At 35.4% G+C, this 26745-nt stretch overlaps 1 protein-coding gene and 1 long non-coding RNA gene across 4 annotated transcripts; one reads left to right on the forward strand and one right to left on the reverse strand.

Moving 5' to 3' along the window:
• The first annotated feature begins 1211 nt into the window (after positions 1–1211).
• Positions 1212–25792, forward strand: LOC110841193 (phospholipid-transporting ATPase ABCA3-like). The gene is made up of 21 exons (XM_087358065.1): positions 1212–1336; positions 5218–5402; positions 6672–6939; positions 7222–7376; positions 7644–7799; positions 7890–7961; positions 8597–8735; positions 9982–10231; positions 10448–10536; positions 11499–11611; positions 12099–12548; positions 13204–13492; positions 15127–15252; positions 15865–16077; positions 18074–18346; positions 19732–19970; positions 20388–20535; positions 21482–21692; positions 22147–22369; positions 23292–24003; positions 24295–25792. Exons 1-20 carry the CDS (start codon positions 1264–1266, stop codon positions 23475–23477), a joined length of 3858 nt encoding a protein of 1285 aa, XP_087214191.1. The 5' UTR covers positions 1212–1263; the 3' UTR covers positions 23478–24003; positions 24295–25792.
• LOC110840979 (uncharacterized) lies at positions 18352–26729 on the reverse strand. Of its 3 annotated transcripts, none has more exons than XR_015537631.1 (3): positions 26219–26718; positions 23468–23761; positions 18352–22228 (listed from the first exon to the last, which is right to left on the reverse strand). It is a non-coding gene; the product is annotated as an uncharacterized LOC110840979 (long non-coding RNA). The 3 variants fall into 3 exon arrangements; XR_015537630.1 differs by having other exon boundaries at positions 23591–23761; positions 26219–26716; XR_015537629.1 differs by having other exon boundaries at positions 18352–23761; positions 26219–26729.
• Between the last annotated feature and the right edge of the window lie 16 nt (positions 26730–26745).

Raw genomic sequence — 26745 nt, forward strand, 5'->3', positions numbered from 1 at the left:
GGCAACAAGCCTGAAGTTTTTGGCTGCTTGTGGACCAATTAAACAATTCATAATAATAATAATAATAATAACATAAGGTTGCAGATATGTGCACTGTTACTGTTTTGTTATAACACAACAGATCTATAAACACATAAAACCTTAAAATCAAATGTGTAGCGTGAATAAAAATCCACTCAGAATGTAAAAATTTCATCCAGTGGCTTACAGGCTTTTAACACACATCAATAGTGGGTAATGTACGAGTGAATTACTAGGTGAACTGAATATTAATTTTATGAATGTGAATACAACTTGTTACTGTACATTTGTTACTTGGCAAAAACGTCTAGGGCATAATTACATGAACTGACAATCTAACAAACGTCACTGCTGTCACCGTATGAAAACGATAACGCATTCACCTCCCTCAGGCTAAGACAACTATCACAGATACACCAAACTACCAACAGTTGGAGATCACGTTTTATGTTCGTGTTTCTACAACCACGAATCGACCATTATGCTATACTCTTCAGTTTCATTGCGTCTGTTGTATCGGATTGACGTTGATAACATGGTGTATATTATTAAGCAACGTGTGTTCTTAGTCGAAACATGCCAAATATTCATCCTACGGAAGATGCCGCCGTAAATTTCGCATACATTTTCCCGGTGTAAGTGTTCCTAGCAGGCCCATGATAGAGAGCTTAGTAAAAAAAAAAGTGACAGTGGAACCACGGTTCCGGAGAATTTGACGTAAATACGTCTATACGGAAAGGAAGTTTATATATTGGCTTTATTCTAAATATTTCCTTTATACATGATTTACAATTGAATAAAGTTTGATTAAGACATTGCTTATTTAAGTTGAATTAGTGGTAGATGAATGTAATGTAAAGTAATAAAATGTACTGTAATGTAAAAAAGTAAAGTAAAGTTTGTCCCACTATACGCCATGTAGGCGTTTGGGGTGAGTGGAGGTATAGCTCCTCTCTCGATCCCCGACGGGGGCAGAGGATTTTTCCTCTAGCCTCTGCGTCCAGACCGGGTCTGGGGCCCACCCAGCCTCCTATCCAATGGGTACCGGGGTCCTTTCTCGGGGGTAAAGCCGGCCGGGGCGTGATGCTGACCACTCACCCCAACTTTACTTTTACCCACATGTCCAATTTAATGATTTCAGCAACCTTAGCAATGAGTGCTGGCATCAGTCTGTGGATCTTGTCATATGCAGTTACTTACCCTTTTGTTGGGAGTAGTAGTCTCAGTGCTCCAAGTCTGAAGATGTTATCTGCTATACTGCCCAACACAGCAATTTGTTGGGGTTATCGCTTCATTCTTGCCTTTGAATCAAAGAGTAAGTAGATATTTTATGTGTGTGCTTATGATATGCACTGATTTGCTATATCCAAACTTACACGTGCACCTCTCTGTATCTGTGAGTCCAAATACGAGGGTCGCTCATTAAGTAATGCCCCACATTTTTTTCCTCAGAACATATTTATTCAAGATGGCTCAAATTTAGTGACAATATAAATCAATGTTTCCTTTACACATACTATTTTTCCACATAGTCCCCATCAACTTGTACGGTTTTACGCCAGTGTGGAACAAGTGCATGCATGCCTTGCCGGTACCAGCTCTTGTCCTGTGCACGTAGCCATGTCCTCACTGCTTGAATAACGCTCTCGTCATCTTCAAACCTTGTTCCGCGGATAGCATCTTTAAGTGGCCCAAAGAGATGGAGTCGGAGGGTGGATGGGGCAGCACCGTTCAACCAAATTTGGTGATTTCTTCCCGGGTTCTCGGACTTGTGTGAGGGCGTGCATTGTCATGCAGGAGCAAAATTTCTGCTGGATGCTTTTGAGGCCGAACTCGTCGGAAACGCTTCTTGAGGGTTTCCAGGGTCATAATGTACGCGTCTGAATTGATGGTCGCACCTCTTGGCATCACATCCACAAGAATGACCCCATCACTGTCCCAAAAGACAGTCATCATGACTTTTCCGGCGGAGGGAGTTGACTTGAATTTCTTCTTTCTCGGTGATAGAGGATGATGCCACTCCATTGACTGCCTTTTTGTCTCCGGCTCAAAGTGGTGTATCCAGGTTTCGTCACCTGTAATGATCCGGGACAGAAAGATCTCTCCCTCAGCATCAAAACGCTCCAACAATTCAGAAGAAATCGTTTTCCTTTGAATCCTGTGGTCTGCTGTGAGACTTCGTGGAACCCATCTTGCGCACACCTTCGAATATGCAAGAGCCCGGATAATTGCAATTACACTTCCATTGCTGACTGAAAGCTGTTGGGCCAATTGTCGAGTTGTGATGCGCCGATCCTCACGAATAATGGCATCCGCGCAGTTCAACATGTCTGGAGTGGTGGCTGTGGCAGGACGCCCAGAGCGCGGCAGATCACGGAGCTCGGTTTCTTCACTTCCTGAAGCTTTAACTCTCTTAGCCCAGCGACCAACGTTGCTCCTATCGACTGCACAGCTTCCATACACAGCACACAAACGTTTATGAATGTTCACCACCGTTTCTTTTTCAGCAACAAAGAATTCAATTACAGCTCGTTGTTTGTAACGAGAGTCGTTCACAGACGCCATTTTAACAGTTCACTACAGCTCCGCTATCGGTTGGAATCATTTGAAACTCCGTACACGAACGCGGGAAACATCAAATCTCAAGCATGTAAAAGTGCACTTTTCTATCTTCATTATTGGCTGAGAAAAAAAATGTGGGGCATTACTTAATGAGCGACCCTCGTATATCACATAACAACTGAAGTTCTGTGAGAGGTCACCAGGGATTCTATGGATTTTGTTATGTCAGAATGAAAGCATTTCTTGCTTAAATTATGATTCAAAGAACAATATTTGAAATGTTTGGTTATACCCACAAACTGTAACATTCAAAAACCAGTCTCATCTGCTAATTGACTAAGAAGTAAAAAAGACTGTGATTTGTGTTCAGTTTTTTGCATGTGTACCATTGGAAATAGGAAGCGTAATTGAATAGTTCATTTTTCCAGAGTGAAGGAATGTCTGAAAACAGTTCTTACCAAACCTGTCAGTATTTTATTTTGGTTTGGGTTTCTATCATTGTGCTTTCTAGCCCAAAAGGTTTACATGGTCAAACAATTTGGAAGCATTGATTTGTGATAGACTTCTGTATTATAGTATTTATGTAGATTCTAACCTCTACATAAATAATTCCTGTTTAATAAATAATAATAATAAATGGACTATCAGACCATTATGCCCAGTACCTTATGATTAATAATATTGCTGCAGATACTAACTTAATGCATTTGAAGCAGAAGAAAAGGAAAGTAAATAATGGAACAATCATGCAGTTTCAGCTTCTTCTGAAGAATGAAACATGGAAATCTGTTTATGAAGTCAATGATACCAACAAAAAGTTTAACTCATTTTTGTGTACTTTTATAAATATTTTTGAAGCTAGTTTTCCTATTACATATGAAAGTATAGGCAAAATAAAGAATGACCGGATTACGCAAGGAATAAAAGTATCTTGCAATAAAAGGAGTCTGTTTATCTACAGTAGGAACAGTAAAGACCCAAATGCAAGAGCATTTTATGTTAACTATTGTAAAATTCTGAATAATGTTATAAAAGTGGCTAAAAAGTAGCATTACAGTAGACTTATAGCAAAATCAGACAATAAAATAAAAACAACATGGAACATAATAAAAAGGGAGGCAGGAAAAATATATTTATCAGAACAGATGCCATCTCTTCTAATAAACAAAAAAAAAGTAAAGGATACTGGAACAGTTGCTAATGCCTTCAATAAGTTTTTTCTAACAATTACTGAAAGCTTAAATTTAAATCAAACAGGGACAGAAGATGCTGTTTCAATTTTAAAAGCTGCATTTCCTGTAAAATTTTCTGGCCTTAATATCATTCCAACCACTGAAACTGAGGTGAAAAGTGTAATACAGTCCCTCAAGTCAAAACACTCATCAGGTTATGATGAAATAACAAGTAAAATTTTGAAAGCTTGTTCAGCTTTAATTAGTCGTCCATTAACCCACATTTGTAATCACTCATTATACACAGGCATTTTCCCGGACCGCCTTAAAATATCAGTAGTACGACCGCTGTACAAGAAAGGGGACAAAACCAGTATGACAAATTACAGACCAATTTCACTTTTAACTACTTTTTCTAAAGTACTTGAAAAGATTATGTATAATAGATTAAGTCATCATATGCATGCTAACAACATATTAGTCCCGGAATAATTTGGCTTCAGGGAAGGTGTATCCACTGAAGATGCAGCTTTCAAACTAACAGACAATGTGCTAAAATCTGTTAACCAAAAAATGCATGTTGGAGGAATTTTCTGTGATTTAGCAAAAGCTTTTGACTGTGTAAATCATGAAATTTTGTTGGATAAATTGCATTTTTATGGCATTCAAGGAATAGCAGTGCAATGATTCAGATCCTATTTAACAGATAGAAAACAAAAGGTCAAAGTAAAAGCACCTAAAAACAAACAAACATTTTTCTCAAACTGGGGAACAATAAAACTTGGAGTTCCCCAAGGGTCAATTTTAGGGCCCTTGCTTTTTATAATATACATAAATGATATTCTGCCAACAATAAAAACAATAAATACTTTAACAGAACCCATAATATTTGCCGATGACACAAGTGTCATAATTTCTAATAAAAATTTTGATGATTTCTGTTCAACATCAAATATAGTTCTGTCTCATATGAGTAAATAGTTTACTGCTAACAAGCTGGCTCTAAATCTAGATAAAACGAATACAATAAAATTTATAACAAATAACTCTCCACAATGTGCTTTAAGTATTGGTTATAATGGGAAGTATATACAAGAGTCAATAAACACAAAATTCTTGGGTTTGCAAATTGATAATCAAGGTAGAACTATAAATTCCAGTTATAACTCACAGAGCCCACTTATATACTGCACAAACTTTCAGTTCTGCAAATATTATATTAATATGTTTGGGTAATGTGACTATATAATCCAACTGTAATTTATAATTTTAAATTTTGTTTTCATGGAAGTATTCCTTATAGAAATTTTTAGATTATATAATGTTGTGTATAATATGGATTATTTTCAGTGTTTTTTCCTTGTACTTGCATCAATTAAGTGAAGTATTGTTACACTGTAAATGCCGAAACAATATGTTTGTACAATCTGTAATGTACTGGCATTGTTTCTCTTTGGTACAGAGGTTGGCCTGACATGGATGAACATTTTTGAACCACCCAGTGGAATTAAAGGTGACCTCAGTGTGGGCTTGGTGTTGTTGATGTTCATTGTGGATATTGTTATATATAGCATCATAACATGGTACATAAATAGCATTATGCCTGGAAAGTATGGACTTGCAAAACCCTGGTACTTCATTTTCATGGTATGATAAATATACATATTTTATATTTAAGTAGTATAGAAAGCATATTGAAATTTAGCTTCAAATGGTTTTTTTGTATCTTAATCCCTTAACTATATTTTTATTGTTTTTCTTTCTTGCTTGATAGTAAAGATATTATGGCTTAAAATGTTGGCTTTCAAACTAACTATAGTCACTGAGGTTTTTAATGGTATTCCTCAGTGTAGTGCCTTAAATTAGTCAATGACACTGTTCTTTCGAGCTCTTTATCAATTAATTAATATATAGTCTTAGGTAGTGACAGAATCATTAAGTAAACTGTAAATAAATAAGCCCCTTTTATTTTAGAAACTTGTTGTCTTTGTCTGTAATATGCATGTAAGAATGTTTGGGTTTCTATAATAGCCCTAATATCTGATGTAGCAGTTATATTGGTATATGGTGCTTTAGTTTCTGCTGTAGTGGTATCGATACATGTTGCACACTGTCTATATATTTCCTTAAAGTTGTGCTGCCTTACAATTTCTACTCAATCCTGACTTGTCTGCTATAGCTATCTAGTAGCAAATCAGAAGAGACATGGGTGAGAAATATGGCTGCTGAATTTTGCTTATAAAACATATTTTTCATGCTCATAAGGATCTTTTACATCCTGTAAGTCTTTTGACATGGCTGGCTTTACTTACCCTCTGAAGGAAGTTGTGCTACAGATTTTTATCACCCTTAAAAATCCATAAAACTCATCTGGGTATGAACCCATGAACCTTGGGTCCAGTGGCAAGCACACTATTGCTAGACAACCGAGGGCGGTGTGATTACTTAGTTCCTGGAATTAATATTCCTGTTTAACATGTTTTATATTTCTAAACACATTTGTGGTTGTTGATGTTGTTCTGAATTATGATGGCGAAACACAGTCTTCAGCCCTGATGGAGACAGTATGTTTCTCTGAAATGTTGGTATCTACCTATAAATCCACACAATATCAGAACCCAGAAGAACATCATTGGCATCTTTGCCACGAGAACCTCAAATCTTACGCGTTTTTACTTGATAATATAGCAGCTTTCAAACAAAATGTCATAGATTATGTGAAATTTGAAGTTTTTACACCATTGAAGACAATTATACTGCTCTGGATTTTGATGCCATGTGGTCTCATCAGTAGATGTCAGTGCCAAAGCCAGAAGAACAGTGTGATCATGCTTTAGAGTAATTTCAAACATTTAATTGGCATGAGAATATTTGAGAAAGTGTAGAATTAGGTAACATGTAATTTTTCTGTTTTAGCCATCTTATTGGCGCAACGGAAGAGTAAATGATTTAATAGTTTCTCCAAATGGTGTCAAGGTATCAAACAATAAGTTTGAGAAACCTTCTAGTAATCTGTCTGTTGGAATCAAGATTAAAAATCTTCGTAAAGTATTCCAGTCCTTTGGTGGACTGAACAAGAAGGTGGCAGTGGATGGAGTCACTCTGAATATCTACAGAGGAGAGATTACAGCACTGCTTGGACATAATGGTGCTGGTAAAACAACAATCATGTCAATTCTCACAGGTAGGAAATATAACAGTTCTACCAACTTAATTTATTAGTGATACTGAATTGCCATGTAGTATGTGAATGTAATAAGTAATTCCTTACTTCAAAATTTTAAGTTGGTGAAAATTTTAGTTTAACAAATAGAAACTTGTCTTCCCTTGTGATCACCTTAACAGAACCAAATTGTTCTTTCTTGGACAGATTTTTTGGAACAACCATGAAGATATGTTTTTACCATATTGTTTACATCTATGTGAAATTCTACAGTATTGTAATATGTGTATGAATTGTTGACAGGCATGTATTCTCCTACAAGTGGCTCTGTCCGCATTAATGGATATGACATCTGTGACAGCCTGGATAAAGTGCGGGAAAGCTTAGGCCTATGTCCACAACACAACCTTCTCTTCACAGATCTCACTGTCTTGGAACATCTGCTCTTTTTTGCAGTGGTAATAAGTTTTATGTTTCAGATTATTTTGCCTCAGAATTGTAGGTTTTTCAACAACAGCATTTCATATATTTATACAGCTGTTGTGTAATAGAACATGTGTCCATATTATCTTTCTCTTTCATTTTGTAAGCCTTACGTTAGATTAGATTAGGTAAGGTAAGCATTTCTAAAATCTTTTTATTCAAGCTTTTATTGTTTTTGTTTTAATCTTTCTTTATAGTAAAGAGTTATAAATTTCATTATTTGTTCTGCTTGTGTGTTACAGTTGAAAGGTTGTTCAAATCGTGAAGCTAATGATGCGGCTAGGGACCTTCTGAAGAAGTTAAATCTAAAAAGCAAAAAGGATAAGATGTGTTCAACTTTATCTGGAGGAATGAAGAGAAAACTATCCCTTGGTATAGCACTAATTGGAAATACAAAGGTAAGGAGTCTCAGGTTGTAAATCTCGGAATGAGGTTACTTCATCTGTGCTCTGATAACTGAAATTTAAAATTTAATTTGTATCTTCCAGGTCTTGATGTTAGATGAACCTACTTCAGGAATGGATCCAGAAGCCAGGAGGGAAATTTGGGACCTATTATTGGTAGGAAATGAGTTTATAATTACTTAACCAACACCACTTGTTCTAGTTCCAGAATATCTGAGTTACTATTAAATACTGTTAAAAAGGGCTCTGTATGCTTCTATATTGGAAGAGCTGTAATAGATTCATTAAGTAATTTCTCTGATCTTTGTTTGGATTATATAATTTTGATTGTCATCAGTATTTAGTCTTTATATTTTATCATGAATAACTCATAACGAAGTCACTGTCTTTAAAATGTTCACAGCTTGGGGTTTCCTTTAAATTTCAGTTTATTTAAATTTTAGTGTATAATGAGTAAGCTATATAATTTGAGATTTTGGTAATTTATTTACAGATTTATGGTATACAGTAGATTTTGTCTGATAATAACTTCACGACTGAAATGTGTTTCAAATTTTTTTATGTGTGTGTGTGTGTGTGTGTGTGTATATATATATATATATATATATATATATATATATATATTAAAATTATATTGTTGTGCGCACTCACTCATGTCACAACCTCGTATATTAGCTGTATATTGAAGACCTTGATGCTGTTGTAATTATATTTCTTGTAGTTAGGTAATGTTTCATTACACTATATCTTTTTTGCTGCCTGTTAATCATTTATATCAATTCCTTCATTAGAATATGCGAGGCGAGCGAACCATTCTTATTACAACACACTATATGGAAGAAGCAGATGTTCTTGGAGATAGAATTGCTATCATGGATCATGGTCAAGTAAAGTGTTATGGTACTACTATGTTCCTAAAGAAACTGTATGGTAAGCGTGAGATAAGTTGGAATTATAGTTACTAGTTTAATATTTTTAAGTACATTTTTCCAACAGCATGTGATCACTTCATGTCTCTATGTCACATTTTGGTAATTCTCGCAATGTTCTTGCATTGTTTTTTTGTGGACATAATGCTATTGCACACTAATAGACTACAGTATAGTGTAAACATAACTTTTATATGCACTGGGAAACCAAAAAATTTGTGTGACTCGCTTTATTGCGGTGATTTGGAACCGAACCCGCAATATCTCCGAGGTATGCCTGTAATTTTATGAGTTGTTTTTTGTGGTCATATAATGTTTTCTTATTCTATGGAGAGCATAAATTGCAGGTATCTAAAAATGAAGTCACAGGGTGATATATGAGAGTGAAGTAAATTGATAAGAGAATACATTATAAATATATAAAGTAACTTGTTACTTACCAGCATACATAATATTATTAGGTTAATCAAAGTTTCAGTGGTTTGCAATTGTATCTTAGTGGGAAACAAAATCTGAAACCAAGTGAGCTAGCAAAGTTTAGTGAAGTCATCTTGGGTAATGAACCACATCAGGTGGTCACAAACAACCAATGTTTCAAGGACTGGGACAGTTCTTGAAACATTTTTTGTATCAATTACCTGAGACAGCTGATTGCCTGAGAAGACTTCATTGAATTTAATTATTGCAAAATCTATAGATCAATGCTAGTGAAGATTGATGTAATTCATCACCAAAGCCCAAAAGATTTTATGTAGTATCATCAGCTGGAAAGGTAATGTTGACTGTTTTCTGGAACATGGAGAGCATCATAGTGACAGATATCATGCAGAATGTTCCATTAAACAGCAGAACATTCTACAGATCTGCCAGTAGGCAAAAATTGCACAAATTGTCTAAGAGCAGTCGAAGCATGTCTGCATGAATGTCTGAGTTCTGCTTTGGCACCAGCTGAGAAACTGAAATATCTGTCTGTAGATGTTTTCATACGCTTGTCCTCTCTTACTCCAACCTCTGTTCATGCCATTGGTGGGTCATTGCAAGACATGTATGTTGAATTAAATAGTTTCCATTATTTATAGTTAAAGTAATACAGCTGTTTTCATTTAAATTTATGAGCATGCAGAAATTTTTGTTCTTATGGAATCAGCATTGTGAGTAATGTATCTATAAGACTGAATCCTGTCAAAAGAAACCCTGTAAATTCTGTGACCAGTTTAGAGTCTGATCTGGAACATGGAATGTTTCAGGAACGGGATATCAGTTAAACCTGCTGAAAAATGATGGTTGTAATGTGACCAGGGTAACAAATACAATCCAGCCTATTATTCCGGATGCAAAAGTGAAGAATGTGATGGGCTCAGTGTTGTGTTATATGCTTCCCTTAGAGCAGCGTAACAAATTCCCTGATCTGTTTGATGTTTTGGAACGAAAAAAGCAACAGTTATGCATATCCAGCATTGGTGTCTCTATCACAACTCTTGAGGAAGTATTTCTGAGGTTAGTTACCTGTGCATTTATAATATTTTACTGAAAGTAAATTTTATTGTGTGAGAAGTAAAGTATATTAAAAGGACTTTATTGCTTGGCATCTAATAACTGTCTTTCTACATTGTAATGTATTAAAATTGTTGATTATTTCCTCATGATCTTTCACAATTTGCAGATGAGTGCAGAATGTTTGTAATGGGGATTATAATCAGATTACTTTTACAGGGTAGGAAAAGAAGCAGAAGATGAATCTGATAGGAAGACTAATTCAGAATCACATGTGGAATGTACAGAATTACTTGGCAGTTCTGAAGGTATGGGAGATTGAAATCATCCCTAGTGTAGTTCTGTAATTTTATATGTGCAAACATAAAATTAGTGACCATTAGAGTGCCATACTGATGAAATATGGCATCTGCCACAAAACATTCTTACAGCTCTCACAGGGCCTCTGATTCATGTTTAGAAACTGCTATGCCCAAAGGAACTGATTGGCTGCTTTTTGCCTGTTTAGCATGAACAGTCTTAAAACCTTTCATATTGTGTAGTAGCATGCAAAAGTTACATAAATAGGTGGTGTTATTGGTAAAAGTATATTATCTTTACCCAAAGGAATATTTAAAATTATATCCCTATAGGATTTATAAATTGAAGATATTTCAGTTTTTCTGAGTAGTAACACATCTCTCTTATATTCAGAATGTACCCAATTCAAATCTTGGCCACTGAGTTATAACATTTTGTGTGGTTTCCCTCCCTCCCTCCCTATCATTTAATTTGGTGCTGTATATCCATGGTGGTTCACTTAGCATGAGTATGTACCTTTAATGAACTGATCATGATTTCTATTGTACTTTGTATATTTGGAAGAGGTGGAACATACATGTGCATCATGGCTGCAATTAATACATCTTCAAAACATGCCATACAAAAGTCACCAGGAATCCATTTTTCTGAATTAATTTAATGTTAGTATTAAACAATTTTGGGACAAACTGTTCACATAGCAAAAATGTGCTCAGTTTTGCAAGCCTTGCTGGAAAGGTTTCATTTCTGACTCAGAATGTAAACTGGAAATGGACAGTCAACAGTAATAATCAGAATTGCTATCAGGTCACTTAACCATTTCATATCTCAGCACATTGTGTGTGTAATACATTTTATAAAGTAAAAATATCTTTAGACAGGGTTTAGAATTTAATCCTATTGTGGTAAGAAGAAAAAGAGTTACAAAGCAGCTCTGCAAGCAGTTGTTACTCAACATTATTTGTTTCAGCTCTGACATTAAAGAAAGCAGTTGGAGCAAGTCTACTGGTACAAAAGCTGACAGCCTTGTTTAAAAAACGTGTTCTCTTCACACGCAGAAAGTTTTTAGCGGTCTGCCCACAGGTAAGAAAGTAATGCAGGGAACTTCCACGACTTCACACTGCACACATTTTCTGGCAGGCTAACACATTAGCGTACTAAAAATTATCTTTTTCTTTTTCTAGTATATCATTTCTATTTCATAACAGTCAATGAGAAAAAATCTCATCTTTTTTCTCAACAGTCTTTCCTTTGTGAATTTTTATTCTTACTCTAGCTACTATAAATTGAGTTTGTAAAATTTTTTATTTTATTATGCACTGTGACCAAACTTGGTGCATTTTTATATGCTGCTGTATAAAACATTGTCAACGGAAAGTGTCAGAACAGAAAGAAACAAATGGATGACATGAAGTATTTCCTTTAAACTGATTAATGTACATGCTCTTACAAAGTCTTATGTATTGAAGTATAATTAGTAAACATTAACTAAATAGTGTTCCATAATATTTCTTTTACTTATATGATTTCTGATGAGTTCAGTATCATAAGCATTGTAATTTTATTTTAGGCCCTGACTGCGATTGTGCTGGCTCTTCTCACAGTGATTCTTAGTGCTCGTACTAGAACAACAATGGAACCTCCTCGAATAATGAACTTGAGTGATTATGGGGTAACAGATGTACTCTACTCTGTAAACCATGATAGTTTACGAACCTGGAGTAATAAATATGAAGAGTTTATAAATTTAACTGGTTCCAATGTGACAGAAGTTAAAAATGTATGTGCAGCCTTACTCCTTGCTGGGGATTCCAACATCCAGAAATACCATACCAAGTTTATCATTGCAGCAGAATTCAATTCATCAGCATCAGGAGTAGAAGTGTTAAATGCAATGTTTTCATCTACTGCCATTCATGGAGCTCCCATCTCTCTTAATGCTCTGACTAATTCTATTCTGAAGACTGTTTCCCAAGAAAAATCCATTACAGTAGTTAATCACCCTCTTCAGAGTAGGGAGGTGAGTATATTGGAGGATAACTTGGTATAAAGCTCTCAAGTAGATACTGGTTTTACCTTCATGTCTAAGATTTAGCCATATTTAGAAATATAGATTCAAAAACAGATTGTATTCAACTGCCAGATGGAATTCTGTAATTTCTCATGGAGTTGAGTCATTCCTGATAAGCCAACAGTTGCTCAGCCACTCAAAAAATTCCCAACATTTTATGGTACCTGAAGGTTCATTACTATGTTCACAAGGACCAGCCACTGGTCCCTATCCTCAGTCAGATGAATCTAGTGACAGGATGGGGTAGTATGTACTAGATTCTAGTCCATACTACCCCATCCTGATTCATTTTAATATTATCCTCCCACTTACATCTAGGTCTTCCTAGAGCTCTCTTTTGGAATTCTGTAAGACTGGTTAAATTTGTTTCACTATTTGTTACTGGGATATAAAGATTCATCTTTAACATGTTGTCACGCCATTTATATAATTATCCTTTAAAAAGTGATTTAAGAAAGTAGCTGTAATCGATAATTTTCTTTTTTTAGAAAATGAGACATTTTATTAAGTGAATCAAAACTGCAGTTTGAGTGGCAGTGAACCTGAATGTTCTCTATCTGAGTAAATACTTTAGAAATAATGAAGTGTTTATGATATGTTCCAGCATGTATCTGGTGTTGAGGCTGTAAACCATATAGTTGTTATTATATTGTGGATGACTCTGATGCCATTTGGCTTGCTCTTTGTGACTGGGAGCTGTATGACATTCCCTCTGACAGAAAGGGTGTCAAAAGCTAAGCAACTACAGCTGATGACTGGAACCTCTCCACTTGCATACTGGTTTACCTGCTTCATGTGGGATCTTCTGTTGTACATGACCATAGCATTCATCTTGACGTTGATAGTGTTAATTGCCGACCCACTGAAAGTGTTCAATAGGTCTACGGAACTGGGTATGTAAAGAGGTGTAATTATTATATGCATGAAGACCATAGTACTGTCCACAGACCAGGAGAAAATCCTTGCGATTGGAAAACGGTTTTAGTGGGGTGCACGGGTGATGTTTACTACCAAGTGGACTAGAGGGCTGCTATTGGTGGGAAGTGTGATACATCAGAGTTTTACACTACTACACACAGACTGAAAACATCAGTGCCACTGTGAGGTAATCTTAAAGCTATACCCATTAGAACACATGAAAGCTTGTTGTCTGTTGCTCCTTCAGTGGTTGTGGAACAAATGCTTTTAGGATGGGTCGTCACTCACCGCAAAATCTTGCGCATGCGCGTATATCAAATTCCTACCAGTGCTTTTCTCCTGGTCTGCAGACTGTATTTAGTGGGCACTGCTCTAGTATGTTGATATTGACGTGAGTGCTGAAGATAGCTGCCGTTTGGGTTATTGCATCTTGTAGAAGTTACTGACATTTTCAGGGGTGCATACTACTTATCCTCCCTGCCATAAGAATCTGAAATTTCAGTTAGCATGAGTGCTGTTCAGATGACTTATTCTGTTATAAAGTGCTGTCCAAATTCCGTTGCTGCTAATACTTGTGAGATGTACCAACAACGCACATTTATTTTATGATGCTCATCAGAATTCAATGTGAAATTAGTATTTCTTGTGTATACTCAGAAATGTATATGTGAAAATAATGCAGTAATAACCAATACTGGGAAAATGAAGGTATAATAATGTATTTAACACCATCTTTACAAATTCTTCCTGTTAGTTTCTTATTAATTTAGTAAAGGCAAATTGGTTCCTGTTATGTGCTTCTATTTTTTATATTGAAAAGTCAGTATTTTTTGTCTAGATTTATGTTTGTGGTTAAATATCATTAATTAAGAGCAAAATAATGATAAATATTATAATGTACAGAATTTACAGGTATGTGTTATCCTAAGGGATAACACATACCTGTAAATTCTGATTAAAGGTTATGATGTTTCACATGACTGGGTTGCAAAGTAGGAAAGGGAGATATGTTACCAGTTTCTTCTCCCTTCACATGCAGCTGAAAGATTTTTTTATGAGTCTTTCTCCACTAAAACTATTCGGAGGCTACAAGTCCTTTTAAGTAATGTATTTCTATATCTTCAAGATTTTATGTGTACATAGCAGACTGTTGTCATTTTTCTTCATAACTACAGTGTGCTCTACTGATCACAAAAGTGTTTCAGTACATAGACTTTTCATTTCCATGAAAGTTTGAAGTTTGAATGCCTGTGGGCAACATGGCAGATATGATGAAGGACTACATTAATTTAATGTTCCAAACATTTTATTGCCCACATTAAATTATCAGCATCTCTGAGCCACTTTTAAAGTAATCTGTCATAATTATGAAATATTTAATTTTACTGAATTATCAGGATCAAGTGCCCCTATTATATATACTTTATACAAAGAAAAATAAATAAATCTGTAAAGAAACAGCCTTTTCTCTGTTATATTTGGTTGTATATTTGTTATTGCATGCATTTTGTTCATTATTTATTGTTTATTTTAAAAGTTGTAACTCATTCACCTTACTTTCCTATTTGTTGTAACTTGTCATTTAGTAATTGATTGTTATTTATTTCAGGTACATATTTCTTATTGTTGGTGATGTATGGTTTGAGTGCTATTCCATTTGCATACCTATTCAGTTACTTCAGGAACACAACTGCAGGCGCTTTTGCCTTACTTGTAGTACTCAGTATATTGATTGGTAAGTAACATGTAACTGATAGAACAATAAATTCTAACATTATAATGTAATAAAATTAGGGGCCTGTAAAAAAAGTTATCACCAATTTAAGGTACAGTGAATGTCTGTTATTATGTATTGTATACAATGTAATGAATTACTTAATGAAATGTAATCTGTGGAATACACATTATAACCAAGTTTTAAATGATGTGAATGTTGTCGTAATATATCACTTCATGCTTCTATTCTTGTGAAGGTTTTTGATGAAGGTCTGTCATTAAACTGATGCATGTTAGTGGAAATTTTTTTCATCTATGAGTTTAGAAGCCTGTCAATGCTTTGGAAGCTGGCTCTGCTTCCAAAACGTGCTTCAATTGACTTTTCCATACTTAAGTTTAAAAAAGTTTGGAGAAGTCAGCTAAATGCACTAAATGGGTTCATGTCATATTCACACACTGAGTGACTATTCCTCTTGAATCTTCAGTATAACAGAAATTCTTGCTGAGATTTGAACTTGTGAAGCACATGCAATCAAGATACTTTTGTACACATAATGTTTATATATTTGTATGTACCCATGTAATGTGGGTTGTATAGTAAAATACCTTCTCATAGCAGTTTCTTCTGCAGGTTCAGTAATGTCTCCGGTGGTGTACTCTATGATATTGTTTGAGAGCTACAAGTCTACTGGGAAAGTGCTGAAGTACTTTTTCGAATTTGTACCTCACTTCACAATTACATATGCATTTGGACGCTTCTCATATCTTGTTCTCACAAACAATAAGTGCAGACTGAAGAAATCTGATTGTAATAGCATTTCTGGAAGTTTTGACTTATGCTGCTGTAAGTTTCTGCATTACTTTATAGATATGAAATCTGCAATATTGATTGTAAACCTAGCCTAGTTTCCAGTTGATAATTTGTGGATAACGGCAACATGGAGTTTATATATATCTTTATTTATTTATTTTTAGTAGAGTTAAAACTTAGTAGTGTGTTTTGAGGTTGGTGTTCAGATTTCTCCAGTTCCATTCTTACATATTAAATAACTTTTACTGCATTGTTTTCCTTGGTAGTGCAACAATTTCTCATATTTCTTTAACATATTTTATTATTTTATTGTATTGTGGTATTTTTAGAGCTTATAAGTAAAGCTGTCCCACTATATGCCATGTAGGCACTTAAGGGGAGAGGTGGTATAGCTCCTGCTCATTCTTAACTTTGGCAGTCGATGGGGTGAGTGGTCAGCATCATGCTTCGGCCACGCTTTACCCCCAGGAAAGGACCCCAGTACCCATTGGATAGGAGGCTGTGTGGACCGCAGAACTGGTCTGGACGCAGAGGCTAGAGGAAATATCCTCTGCCTCCGTCAGGGATCAAATCCTGGTCGTCCAGTCCGTAGCCAGCCATTATACTGACTGAGCTACACCAGCTCTCTTAGAGCTTGTAAGTAGGTGTTAGAAAATCCAGAATTGGAATTAAATGGGATACATAAGCTTTAGGTTTACACTGTTTTTTAGTTTGCCAGCAAAAACTTTTTTCATTGCCCTCACTTGTTTTATGTTGTGTTCTTAATGCCCAAAAACCTAACAGTTCGCTGTTCATAAGTGTGTCATTTTTCTTCTCCCTAAACATTATATCATACCAAATTTTTAATCATAAGACTGCAGAAATGGAAATGTAACACTTATATGGTTAACCCATTGACAAGCCTAATTTAGTAGAATGGTGTATAAGGAAGAGCATTTAATTTATCTATTCTGATAGTATCAGGATCTGTTAAATTTAATGGTGTGGGAAGGGGTTGACTTCATAATAACTTCAGATGGGGGTGTATCTGTTTTACTGAATGATGTGGTTGATTTGTTACCTTCTTTTATATTCAGAATATTTAAATCTTGACCCAAAGACTGGCTGTCCTGTTTTTTATGTGGTTTCTTCCATCCTTTCATACAAACTGTTGGCTAGCACTATAAATAGACCACACCTCCTTGCTGTTCATTCTTTATTCTATGTTTATAACTTCAGCAGATATAAGTTGTGTTTATTTTATATAAATTGCATTACTATTACAGTAAAACCCCTCAAGTTGGACACTTTTAATTGGAACTGGTAAATTTCCTATAATTTTACATGTCCACAATACCTATATCTTGGACACCCCTTTATCCTGGAACTTGAACACCCCTTTTGTTGTAAATTGGACAGGTTTATGCACTTAGCTTCGATGCTTTTCAGGGAAACTTTTTCAGTTACATATTTTGTTATTTTGAATATCTGACAGATGAATGCCTCCTCTCTGGAGGATTATCTTATGGACATTGAACCCATCATTGGAATGCATTGCATGAGTTTAACTATTTTTGCTGAACCCTTAACTGTACAGTATTGCAGAAGACACAGTTTTAAATCCATCAGTACTGTGCTTGCATTTGAGTTCAGACTGTGTTAATGGAAATGGAATTTTTCTTTTTGTGATGGGGAAGTGCAAATTGGTGGAATAAACTTTAGAAAATGTACTGAGGCTGGGGTGTAATGTGCAATGCATGGGAGTGGGCTTCAAAAGATTATTATTAATATTATTGTCATAATTCTTAATTCAAGTAAGCCTACAGTAGTTAGTGTATGTAAGTAAATATATTATATTGTCATTAGACCACAATCTGATTTTACTCTTTCTTTGGACCCATTTTCGTGGATCCCCAAGTGTCCAACTTAGAGAGGTTTTACTGTACTTTTGCTGTGGAGGTTTTTAATATAAATGAAAAGTTGTTTATTTACAGTTTCTTCCGTGGTTTACCATTTTGTTTATGCTTGTTTGCTTGTTGTTTCTTTCTAGTACCTGGCTGTGCAGATGGCTACTGTTCTGCTATATATAAACCGTACCTAAGTTTTGCAGATGATGAAAACAAATTAGCGGTTGGTGAAGAAATCCTGTATATGGCAATAGATTCTCTACTTTATTTCTTTATCATCATCTTGGTAGAATTTGGTGTTTTTGGTGTATTGTATGAAGCAGTTAAGAAGGCAGTTGTTGGAAATGCAGTGAAAAGCCGGAAGCTTGATGATGATGTGGTGCATGAACGAGACAGAGTTGATGGTCAAGTTAAAGGTATATTCAGTACATACTTTTTTATTTCCTTTCCATTTTAAGACACCACTGATTGTAAGATGCACCCTTGATTTAGTAACAGGTTTTCAGAAAAAAAGACTATATCAGTTCTTGCCATGAAATGTAACACACATTGGTTTCAGAAATGTTTCAATGTGAAATAAGTGCATCTTGAAATCAAGGAATTGTGGTATATCTTGTACTTGTAAGGATTTTGATTTTATGCACGGTGTTTACCTAAACATAAGAATATATTTGGTTCCCTCCTCTCAATTTTGAACAAGTATTGAGCTTGTGTTTATATTCAAAGCTTTCTGTGTTTTCGAAGAAAAAAATATAACATTTGGCTGTATGCGATCCAGTAATAACTTGATTGTAAAAATGTTGACATTGATGCAATATTTCAGTAATATATGTTATTTTCTATCTTTCAGATAGTAATTGTACATTCCTTTGTCTTTTCTATGGAATTTCAAAAGAAAATATTATTGTTGCAGCACTCTGCATCCATAACAGTGAAGATTATACAAAACATTAAAAATATTATACTTTAAATGCACATTGACCAACTTTTGTTTAACTTCATTGAAACATAATAGTTTTTGGCACATTCTCATATATCACACACACTTTTTGTCATACTCTGCCACTTGCTTGCTTTTGGTCTTCATGCCCTGCAGTGTGCATTTAACATGTGACCATAAAATTTTAAAATTTTAACTCTTACATATTACTTTTTTTGTACAATTTTTACTTTTTCGGGATTGTTGTTTTACTTATAACTGTGTTGTGTTGTGCCCTGTCCAATTTTGTCATTACAATTTTCTGTTTAAAAACCAAGTTAGATTAACCAGAAGGGAAAATGTTAATATATATAATGCAGCTAAAGTCACTAAGTATGTTTGATCACTTGGAAAACCAAGATGTGTGCAACTGCTGTGCTAATTTGAAAATGTTAATTCATTAAATAGCTGCATAAGAATGTTTTATGACTGAAACAAATATTCAAGATTGTTGGGAATTTAATAAGTAAATAAACAGTTTAATCAGTTTTTCTCCCTTTGTTTTTAGGGGCAGATAGATACGCTGTGCAACATTTTTTTTTTCACATTGACAAATTAGTGATACTGAAGTAATAATACAATTGTACAAATGGAAGTCTATTAAAAACTATTTACAGGATGCTCTGTCATGACTTTAATTGATAGATTTTGATTAAATTGTACATGAAAGAGACTGTTGAGAGATTATGAATTTTTAATATATTGGACATTTTGTGAGTTATATTTTTCACAAAGTAACTGAGTATTTCATTGCATTAAACATCCCGGATCTATTTTGCTTGTAGACTTGAAACAGTAATGAATAATTATCTTACATTCTAGTGGGAGCTGTTCACCTAGATGATATTATGCTGGTTCGTAATTTAGTAAAAAAGTATACACGAGACTTGACTGCAGTAAAGGGTATTAGTTTTGGAGTGTCTGCTGGTGAATGTTTTGGGCTTCTTGGTGTGAATGGTGCAGGCAAGACCACCATATTCAAGATGCTTACTGGAGATGAAATTCCTACTGAAGGAGAGGCTTGGATTGGACAGTATGGTCTTAATGAGGATAAGTCAAAGGTAGAAACTATTAATAATATTACATGAACTAGCTTAAAGCAGCATTGACTTCATAAGACAGTGGTCTTTATGTTCAAAGAAACTAAAATGTACCTAAATATATTACTTGGCTTTGTTTTGGAAATGTAGCATCTGCTTTGATTTTGCTAATACTACCATCTACATAAAGAGGCCTGTCAGATTTATAATTGAGTACTGACAGTCCTATTCTGTATTGCATTAGCTACTGTAGGCTAAAAGAATTTACTATTGAAAACTTCAAAGGCTGTATACACTTACCAGCAACAAAATCCTCAAATCCATCTGCTGTTAATACATGAGTCTGTGCAAGACAGAAAATTAGTGTTTAGAGTTTTTCATGCTTGTTACATACTTTATTTAATTTCTTCCCATGTTGAAATGTCATTGTGTTTACAGTTCCTGGCACAGATTGGCTACTGTCCACAGTTTGATGCCATCAATGGAGCTCTAACAGGTCATGAAATGCTAAAACTTTTTGCCAGCCTTCGTGGAGTTTCTAAATTTGGCATTGATTCTGAAGTCAAGAAATGGATCACATTGATGGGTGAGTTGCATGTTTTCCTGTTTTTAACATTATGAAACTATAATTACAAAATTAGCCTGTAAAAGTATTTTCTTTTTCTTCTTTCATGGATTTAGGCCATAGCGCCTGTTTCCACATCAAGAGAGCGAGTCTTGCCACCTTGTTAATGGGCGGCCAACAGTTCTTCATCCTTGTGCGTTGTATTGAAGTACCGCCTTCGGGATTCTTTCCTCATGCATCCTTTGGATATGGTTATGCCAATTTTGCTTCATTTGAGATATCCTATATGTTAAGTTAAAAATCTTTAGTTCTGTCCTAATTTTTTCGCTACGCTGTTTATCCTGAAGAGTTACACCCGCTACCGAACGTAAGAATTTCATCTCCACTGTCTCGATTTTCCTCTTATCAGCCGTTGGTTGCCCAGTTCTCACAGCCATATGTTGGTACCGGTACTGCTATCAGTTTGTAAAATTTCATTTGTGTTTCTTTCAGGGTCTTGCCCCTTAATGTATTGTACCAAAAAGAATTCTCTGTCCACGTCTCTTTAAAAAGAAGTACCATTTCTATATTTAGCTATTATATTCTGCAGATGGATTACTTTCATAGAGATATTTTGACTGTTGTGAATATCATCCCAAACAGAATGGTGGCTTTATCTTTACTGTGTTATTCGCTCACATACAGCAGTACCTATTTAACTGCGTTATTACTCATTATCTGATAGATTTCGTTGAGCTTCATGCTTCGTATGGAAAAACCCAATTTCTATAAGATCCATTTTAATGTTGTCTGCCCATACATACCCAGAACTGAAGTGGTCTCTTCACTCCAAAAAGTTTTCCAACCAAGCCTTGTTCAGAAAGGCATATGATAAAGAATTTGTTTTAATTATAGTGCAAAATTATTAGTATTTTAAAGTGCACTGCTGCTATTGGAAAAAGGTGAGAGTGAACATTATTTTTAACAGGTCTTAAGGAGTATGAGAACCGGCTTTGTGGAACATACAGTGGTGGCAACAAACGTAAGCTGAGTACAGCCATAGCTCTGATAGGGAACCCTCCTATTGTTTTCCTGGATGAACCAACAAGTGGGGTTGATCCTCTGGCCAGGCGGAACCTGTGGACTGTGTTGACGTCAATTCAGAAGTCTGGCCAGTCTATAGTGCTTACTTCACACAGGTGTGTTTAACATAACAAACTTCCTTCTCTTCTGGAACACAGTGGTTCATATATGTAACAATATGATTCCATCACTAGATTCTCTTATGAGTAATCACATACTAATGCATACAAGTAAAATCTTTTTTAAGATTCATTTTCAGGATTATTATTTTACCTATACACATCCCTCCACCCACCCCATGTTGCTCAACATTTTGAATTTAAGAAGTTGTTGATTGTGAAGTAAAACCCTTCATACTTTCTACTTCACAATTTTCTAACTTAATGATACCAAAATGGGAGACATATAAACTTTTAAAGTGCGAGTGCCACTGCTTGCATGTAATGATAGAGCATCAGAAATATGCAATTTTTGTTCAGCTAATTTTTTTATTGCTCTCTAAAAGTTTTGGCTTTTCTGCTAATATTCATTATTTTTTCCTGCATATTATATCAATATTTTGTGTTGTAGCATGGAGGAGTGTGAAGCACTATGTAACAGGTTGGCCATCTTGGTTGATGGACAGTTTGTGTGCATGGGAGGTATCCAGTATCTGAAACAGAAATTTGGTCAGGGCTTTACTGTGATGGTGAAAGTGAGAGCAACTGAAACTGATGAACACATTGTACACAAATTAAAAAGCAAGATTGAAGACAGTTTCAATTCTGGTTGTGTTCTTAAGGATGAACATGAGGTAAATCATTTGATGTACATAATTAAAACTTTCTCTTATGTTTGTATAATTTTGTCTGACTCTGCTTCTCAACAGCAGTTTAATGAATATCGCTGCTGTTCCATAATTCTCATTATCTACTCAGTCTAGTACTCTTCCTTGTATATCATTGAACACTGATGAGGTAAAGAAAGGAAGAAAAAAGTTGTAAGTCGCAGTACTGCAACAAATTTCAGCTGTTGTTTTTCTAAATTTATGTGTGTGCTAGAGATTCTCATGTAGATGTGTCGCAATATTCTTTGGTGTATTGTGTTGAGTATTATATCAAACTTCTTCTTGGCTCTGCAACCCAGTTGTGGGTCTTCGCCACCTCCTTTTCGGAGGTTTTCCTAGTCTTTTAAGCGTGCATTTGTGAGTAATGAGTGACCAGCCCACTGCCTCTGCACAGTTTCTACTCAATCCTGATTTGACTGCTAGAGCCATCTAGTAGTGAATCAGGAGAGACTTGGGTGAGAAATGGCTACTGAATTTTGCTTATGAAACATCTTGTTTAATGCTCATAAGGTTCTTTTACATTCTGTAAATCTACATGGGACCGCCAGCTTTACTTCACCTCCAAAGGAAGTTGTGCTATGGATTTTTATCACCCTTAAAAATCTATTGACCTCAGCTGGGTTTGAACCCACGCACCTTGGGTCCAGTGGTGAGCACGCTAACCACTTGTCCACTGAGGGTGACATCAGACTTCTCTGTACTGATAAAAATAAGAAAGATAGGTTTTGATAATTAATTTTCCTCTTTGGTATTATAACAGGTGATTAAAAAAACTGAAGCAGAACTCCTTTTGTAGAGAAGTCCCTTGTAAGCATGTTACATAGTCTTCTATTGTTAGAGTTAACATGGTAACTTGAAATTAGTGCACTAAATATATTTATTATAATAGGCTTTGCTACACTACCACGTAACGGATCCAAACATTCCATGGAAATATCTCTTCACAACAATGGAAGAAATGAAGCAAGATTATGATGTGGTGGAAGATTATACTATAAGTGAGACAACACTGGAACAAGTATTCCTATCATTTGCAAGGTTGCAGAATCAGGTTCCTGTCATTACCATTGATTAAACATCTGCACAGTATTTTGTAAGCACATCTCATCAGCAGGGCTGTGGTAGCTAATGCTGTTCACTGTTGCGTGTGTCTAATATTATATTACTTTTAACTTTCGTAATATACACCTTGGTTCTCCTCCACAGTAGGGCTTGTGCACAAATATTTTACATGCTGTCTTGTTCCTGTCTGTTAATGCTGAAACCTTGATAGACAATGAGCATTTGCCTGTCAGCTTTGTGATAATTGTCTGTTGAGAATTACAGACCTAAAATATTGACTTCAGATCCCTTTTGCTGCTGTGGAAGAAAAATACAATGGTGTAAGTTGAAATACACTTTAAAACATTATGTCTTACTCTGTGGAATATTTCTCAGATACAGCTTATAAGACATACTACAGGAAATTTCTATTAAAATTTCCATTTCATCATCTTTTATTCTAAAGGTGATAATAATTATTAGGGGTAGTCTCACAGTAAGTGCAAAAATCTACCATTATTGTATATAGAATCACTAGATACATAGTAAATGCTGTTAAAGTTTAAGTTTGTCCCACTATACGCCATATAGGCGCTTGGGGGGAGTGGAGGTATAGCTCCTCTCTTCCTTGACCTCGGCACTAGATGGGGGTGAGTGGTCAGCATCACGCCCCGGCCGGCTTTACCCCCGGGAAAGGACCCCGGTACCCATTGTAGAGGAGGCTGGGTGGGCCCCAGAGCCGGTCTGGACGCAGAGGCTAGAGGAAAAATCCTGCCCCCATCGGGGATCGAACCCCGGTCGTCCAGCCCGTAGCTAGTCACTATACTGACTGAGCTATCCCGGCTGTTAAGAAGGAATTTGTCTATATTTAAATTCAGAAGTTGAATAAAGTTTCATCTTATCAGACTGAAAGCACTGGCAACTGTCATTTGTATTTCATGTGTTGACGACAAATTTTTGACATCTTCTGTAACTAATTATTTTATTAGAATTTTTATGGGATATAGAAGCCAGTTGTTATCTTAAAGCTCCATGGTGTACTAGAGGAGTGGGGTATAGTGCAGACAAGTCAAGAGAGCAAACAGGCAGGGACCATTGTTGTACTGTTATTTATTTTTTGTACCTGTAATAAATACATATATATGAACAATTCATGGATATTTTTTATGGATTACATGCTCAATATGACCACCTTTATGCCATGCAGCTTCCAAAACATGAGTGACTATGTTCATGGTCACTTGACTGCACATGTCCTTGTAATTTCACCACACATTTGAACAATCAAAACCCAGAGTTGCGTTATTGGGGCTGTTTTCTTTTTGAAAATAGTTTTTCTTTAAGGTATCCCCAAAGTAAAAAGCTGCAGGATTTTTGGCCAGGCTATTTGGCAGCCACCAATATCCTGCTTGGCATGGATGTGGACAGAAGTGACTGCCCAATAGCCTGAAAATAAACCTCTGTGACTTCTTCCTTTGGGGTTAACTTAAGGAAAAACTTTTCAAAAAAAGAAAACCCTCAGTATTGCAACTAAGGACTTCAGTTGTTCAAATGTGTGGTGAAGTCATGGAGGATATGTGCCATTGTGTGATCACAAATGTAGCTGTTTGTGTTTCTGAAGTTGCATGACAGAACCGTGATGATATTGAGCATATAATCCATAAAGGACAAATCTCCGTGAATTATTCTTTGTGTTTATAAATATATATATATCTTCATATGAATATTTAAACTTTCAATTGGGTATCATTTCATGCTCCACACAGTAGGTCATGCAGAGGGATGTTATAATATGCATTCTGATTTTCTGAACTTGCAAGCAGCTATTTTGACTTCTGAAAACCACATTTCTACATTATGGGTTGAGAAGTCCACTGAAGACTTTTTCCTGAAACCACCTACAATAACAGATTCTTACTAAATTATTTGTGTACATAAGTTTTCTATAGTCGTAGCTAAAATATGTCTGTTGTCCAATTTCCTTTCAGTCAAAACATTAATATTTTGTTTTATTTTTATCTGGTACTGAACCTGCTGCACAAAACTTGCCCACTCTTCAGTATATTGATACACTGAAAACAGGAATCATTTTAGCAGAATTTCTGATCGAATTTTCTCCAGCATTAATGAGTCATGAGATTGTTAATTTAAAAATTCTTTTATAAAATCATATGTACAAACAAAACTGTTTACACATTAAATATGTAATGAGTAAACAATTTTGTTGGTATGCATGATTTTATATATCAATACACTGCACAGTATGCAAGGTTTTAAGATTAGAATATTTGTTGTTCATCATTATACTTACTTTGACAACTGCCTTAAATAAAATTAAATTGTATCAGTTTTTTGATATATCTTTGTTACACAGTGATCTGCTGGTTTTAGGATAAGCAAATTAATAGGCTAATGCTGTCAGAATATTTCAAGGTGTTAAAACAGAGATCCTGTATCAGTCAAGAAATTGTAAGTATTCTTGTTAAGTGTGGTTGTCTAATTGTGACACCATGCATTCTTGTAAGTTATTATTGATGTTTGGAGGAATGAATCACCTCAACTTTCAGGGTTAAAACCTGAATATTGAGGTGATTCATTCTGGGTTGGACCCTGAAGATGGAGGCTATTTGTTTCTCCAAAAGCATTGTTAACCATTTACAAGAGTACATTTTCTCAAGCCAAAATACTACAGTTGACATCTTCATCACAGTGAGGACCTGAAATCTCAGCAATTTGATACCAGTAATGAAAGAACAATAACATTTAATTTCTCACCAAATTAAAATGTTAAACTCCATGTGTTGAACTCAAGTTCTAAAAAAACAGTAAGCAAACTCTTCAACCAATTTGTAACAAGTATATTTCCTTCTAAAAACCTGTCACAAACTGATTTATAACATACATGTCATACACAGTGTGTGTTGTCTTATAGACCACAATGTTATGGGCTGAAATATATGAGGCTACATGTAGTTGGCATTTGCCGTACATCCGAGTAAGATTTGAGGTTCTCAGGGCGGCGAGTACAAAGATGACAGTCTTCTGGTTTTCACAAGTTCCTGCTGAGTGTGTAGAAGGGTTTCGATTGCATCAAATGGTATCCTCCTTTAGAAGTTTGCCCTGATTAACTTTACATTATTAAACACCTCTAACTCCAGTACACAGATAACAATATCTGCTCCCTACATTTTCGGTCTCACATCTGGTGAGTGAAATATGAACTTATGTTATATTGGTCGGCCGTGTTGTGACGCCATCTACAGCAAGCGATCATAACAATCTCAGCAAGGTTACCTGTTTTT

The sequence above is a fragment of the Zootermopsis nevadensis genome, unplaced genomic scaffold, assembly GCF_977971745.1.
Source record: "Zootermopsis nevadensis isolate Lab colony 2312 unplaced genomic scaffold, Znev_1.0 Znev_ptg000029l, whole genome shotgun sequence".
Lineage (NCBI taxonomy): Eukaryota > Metazoa > Arthropoda > Insecta > Blattodea > Termopsidae > Zootermopsis > Zootermopsis nevadensis.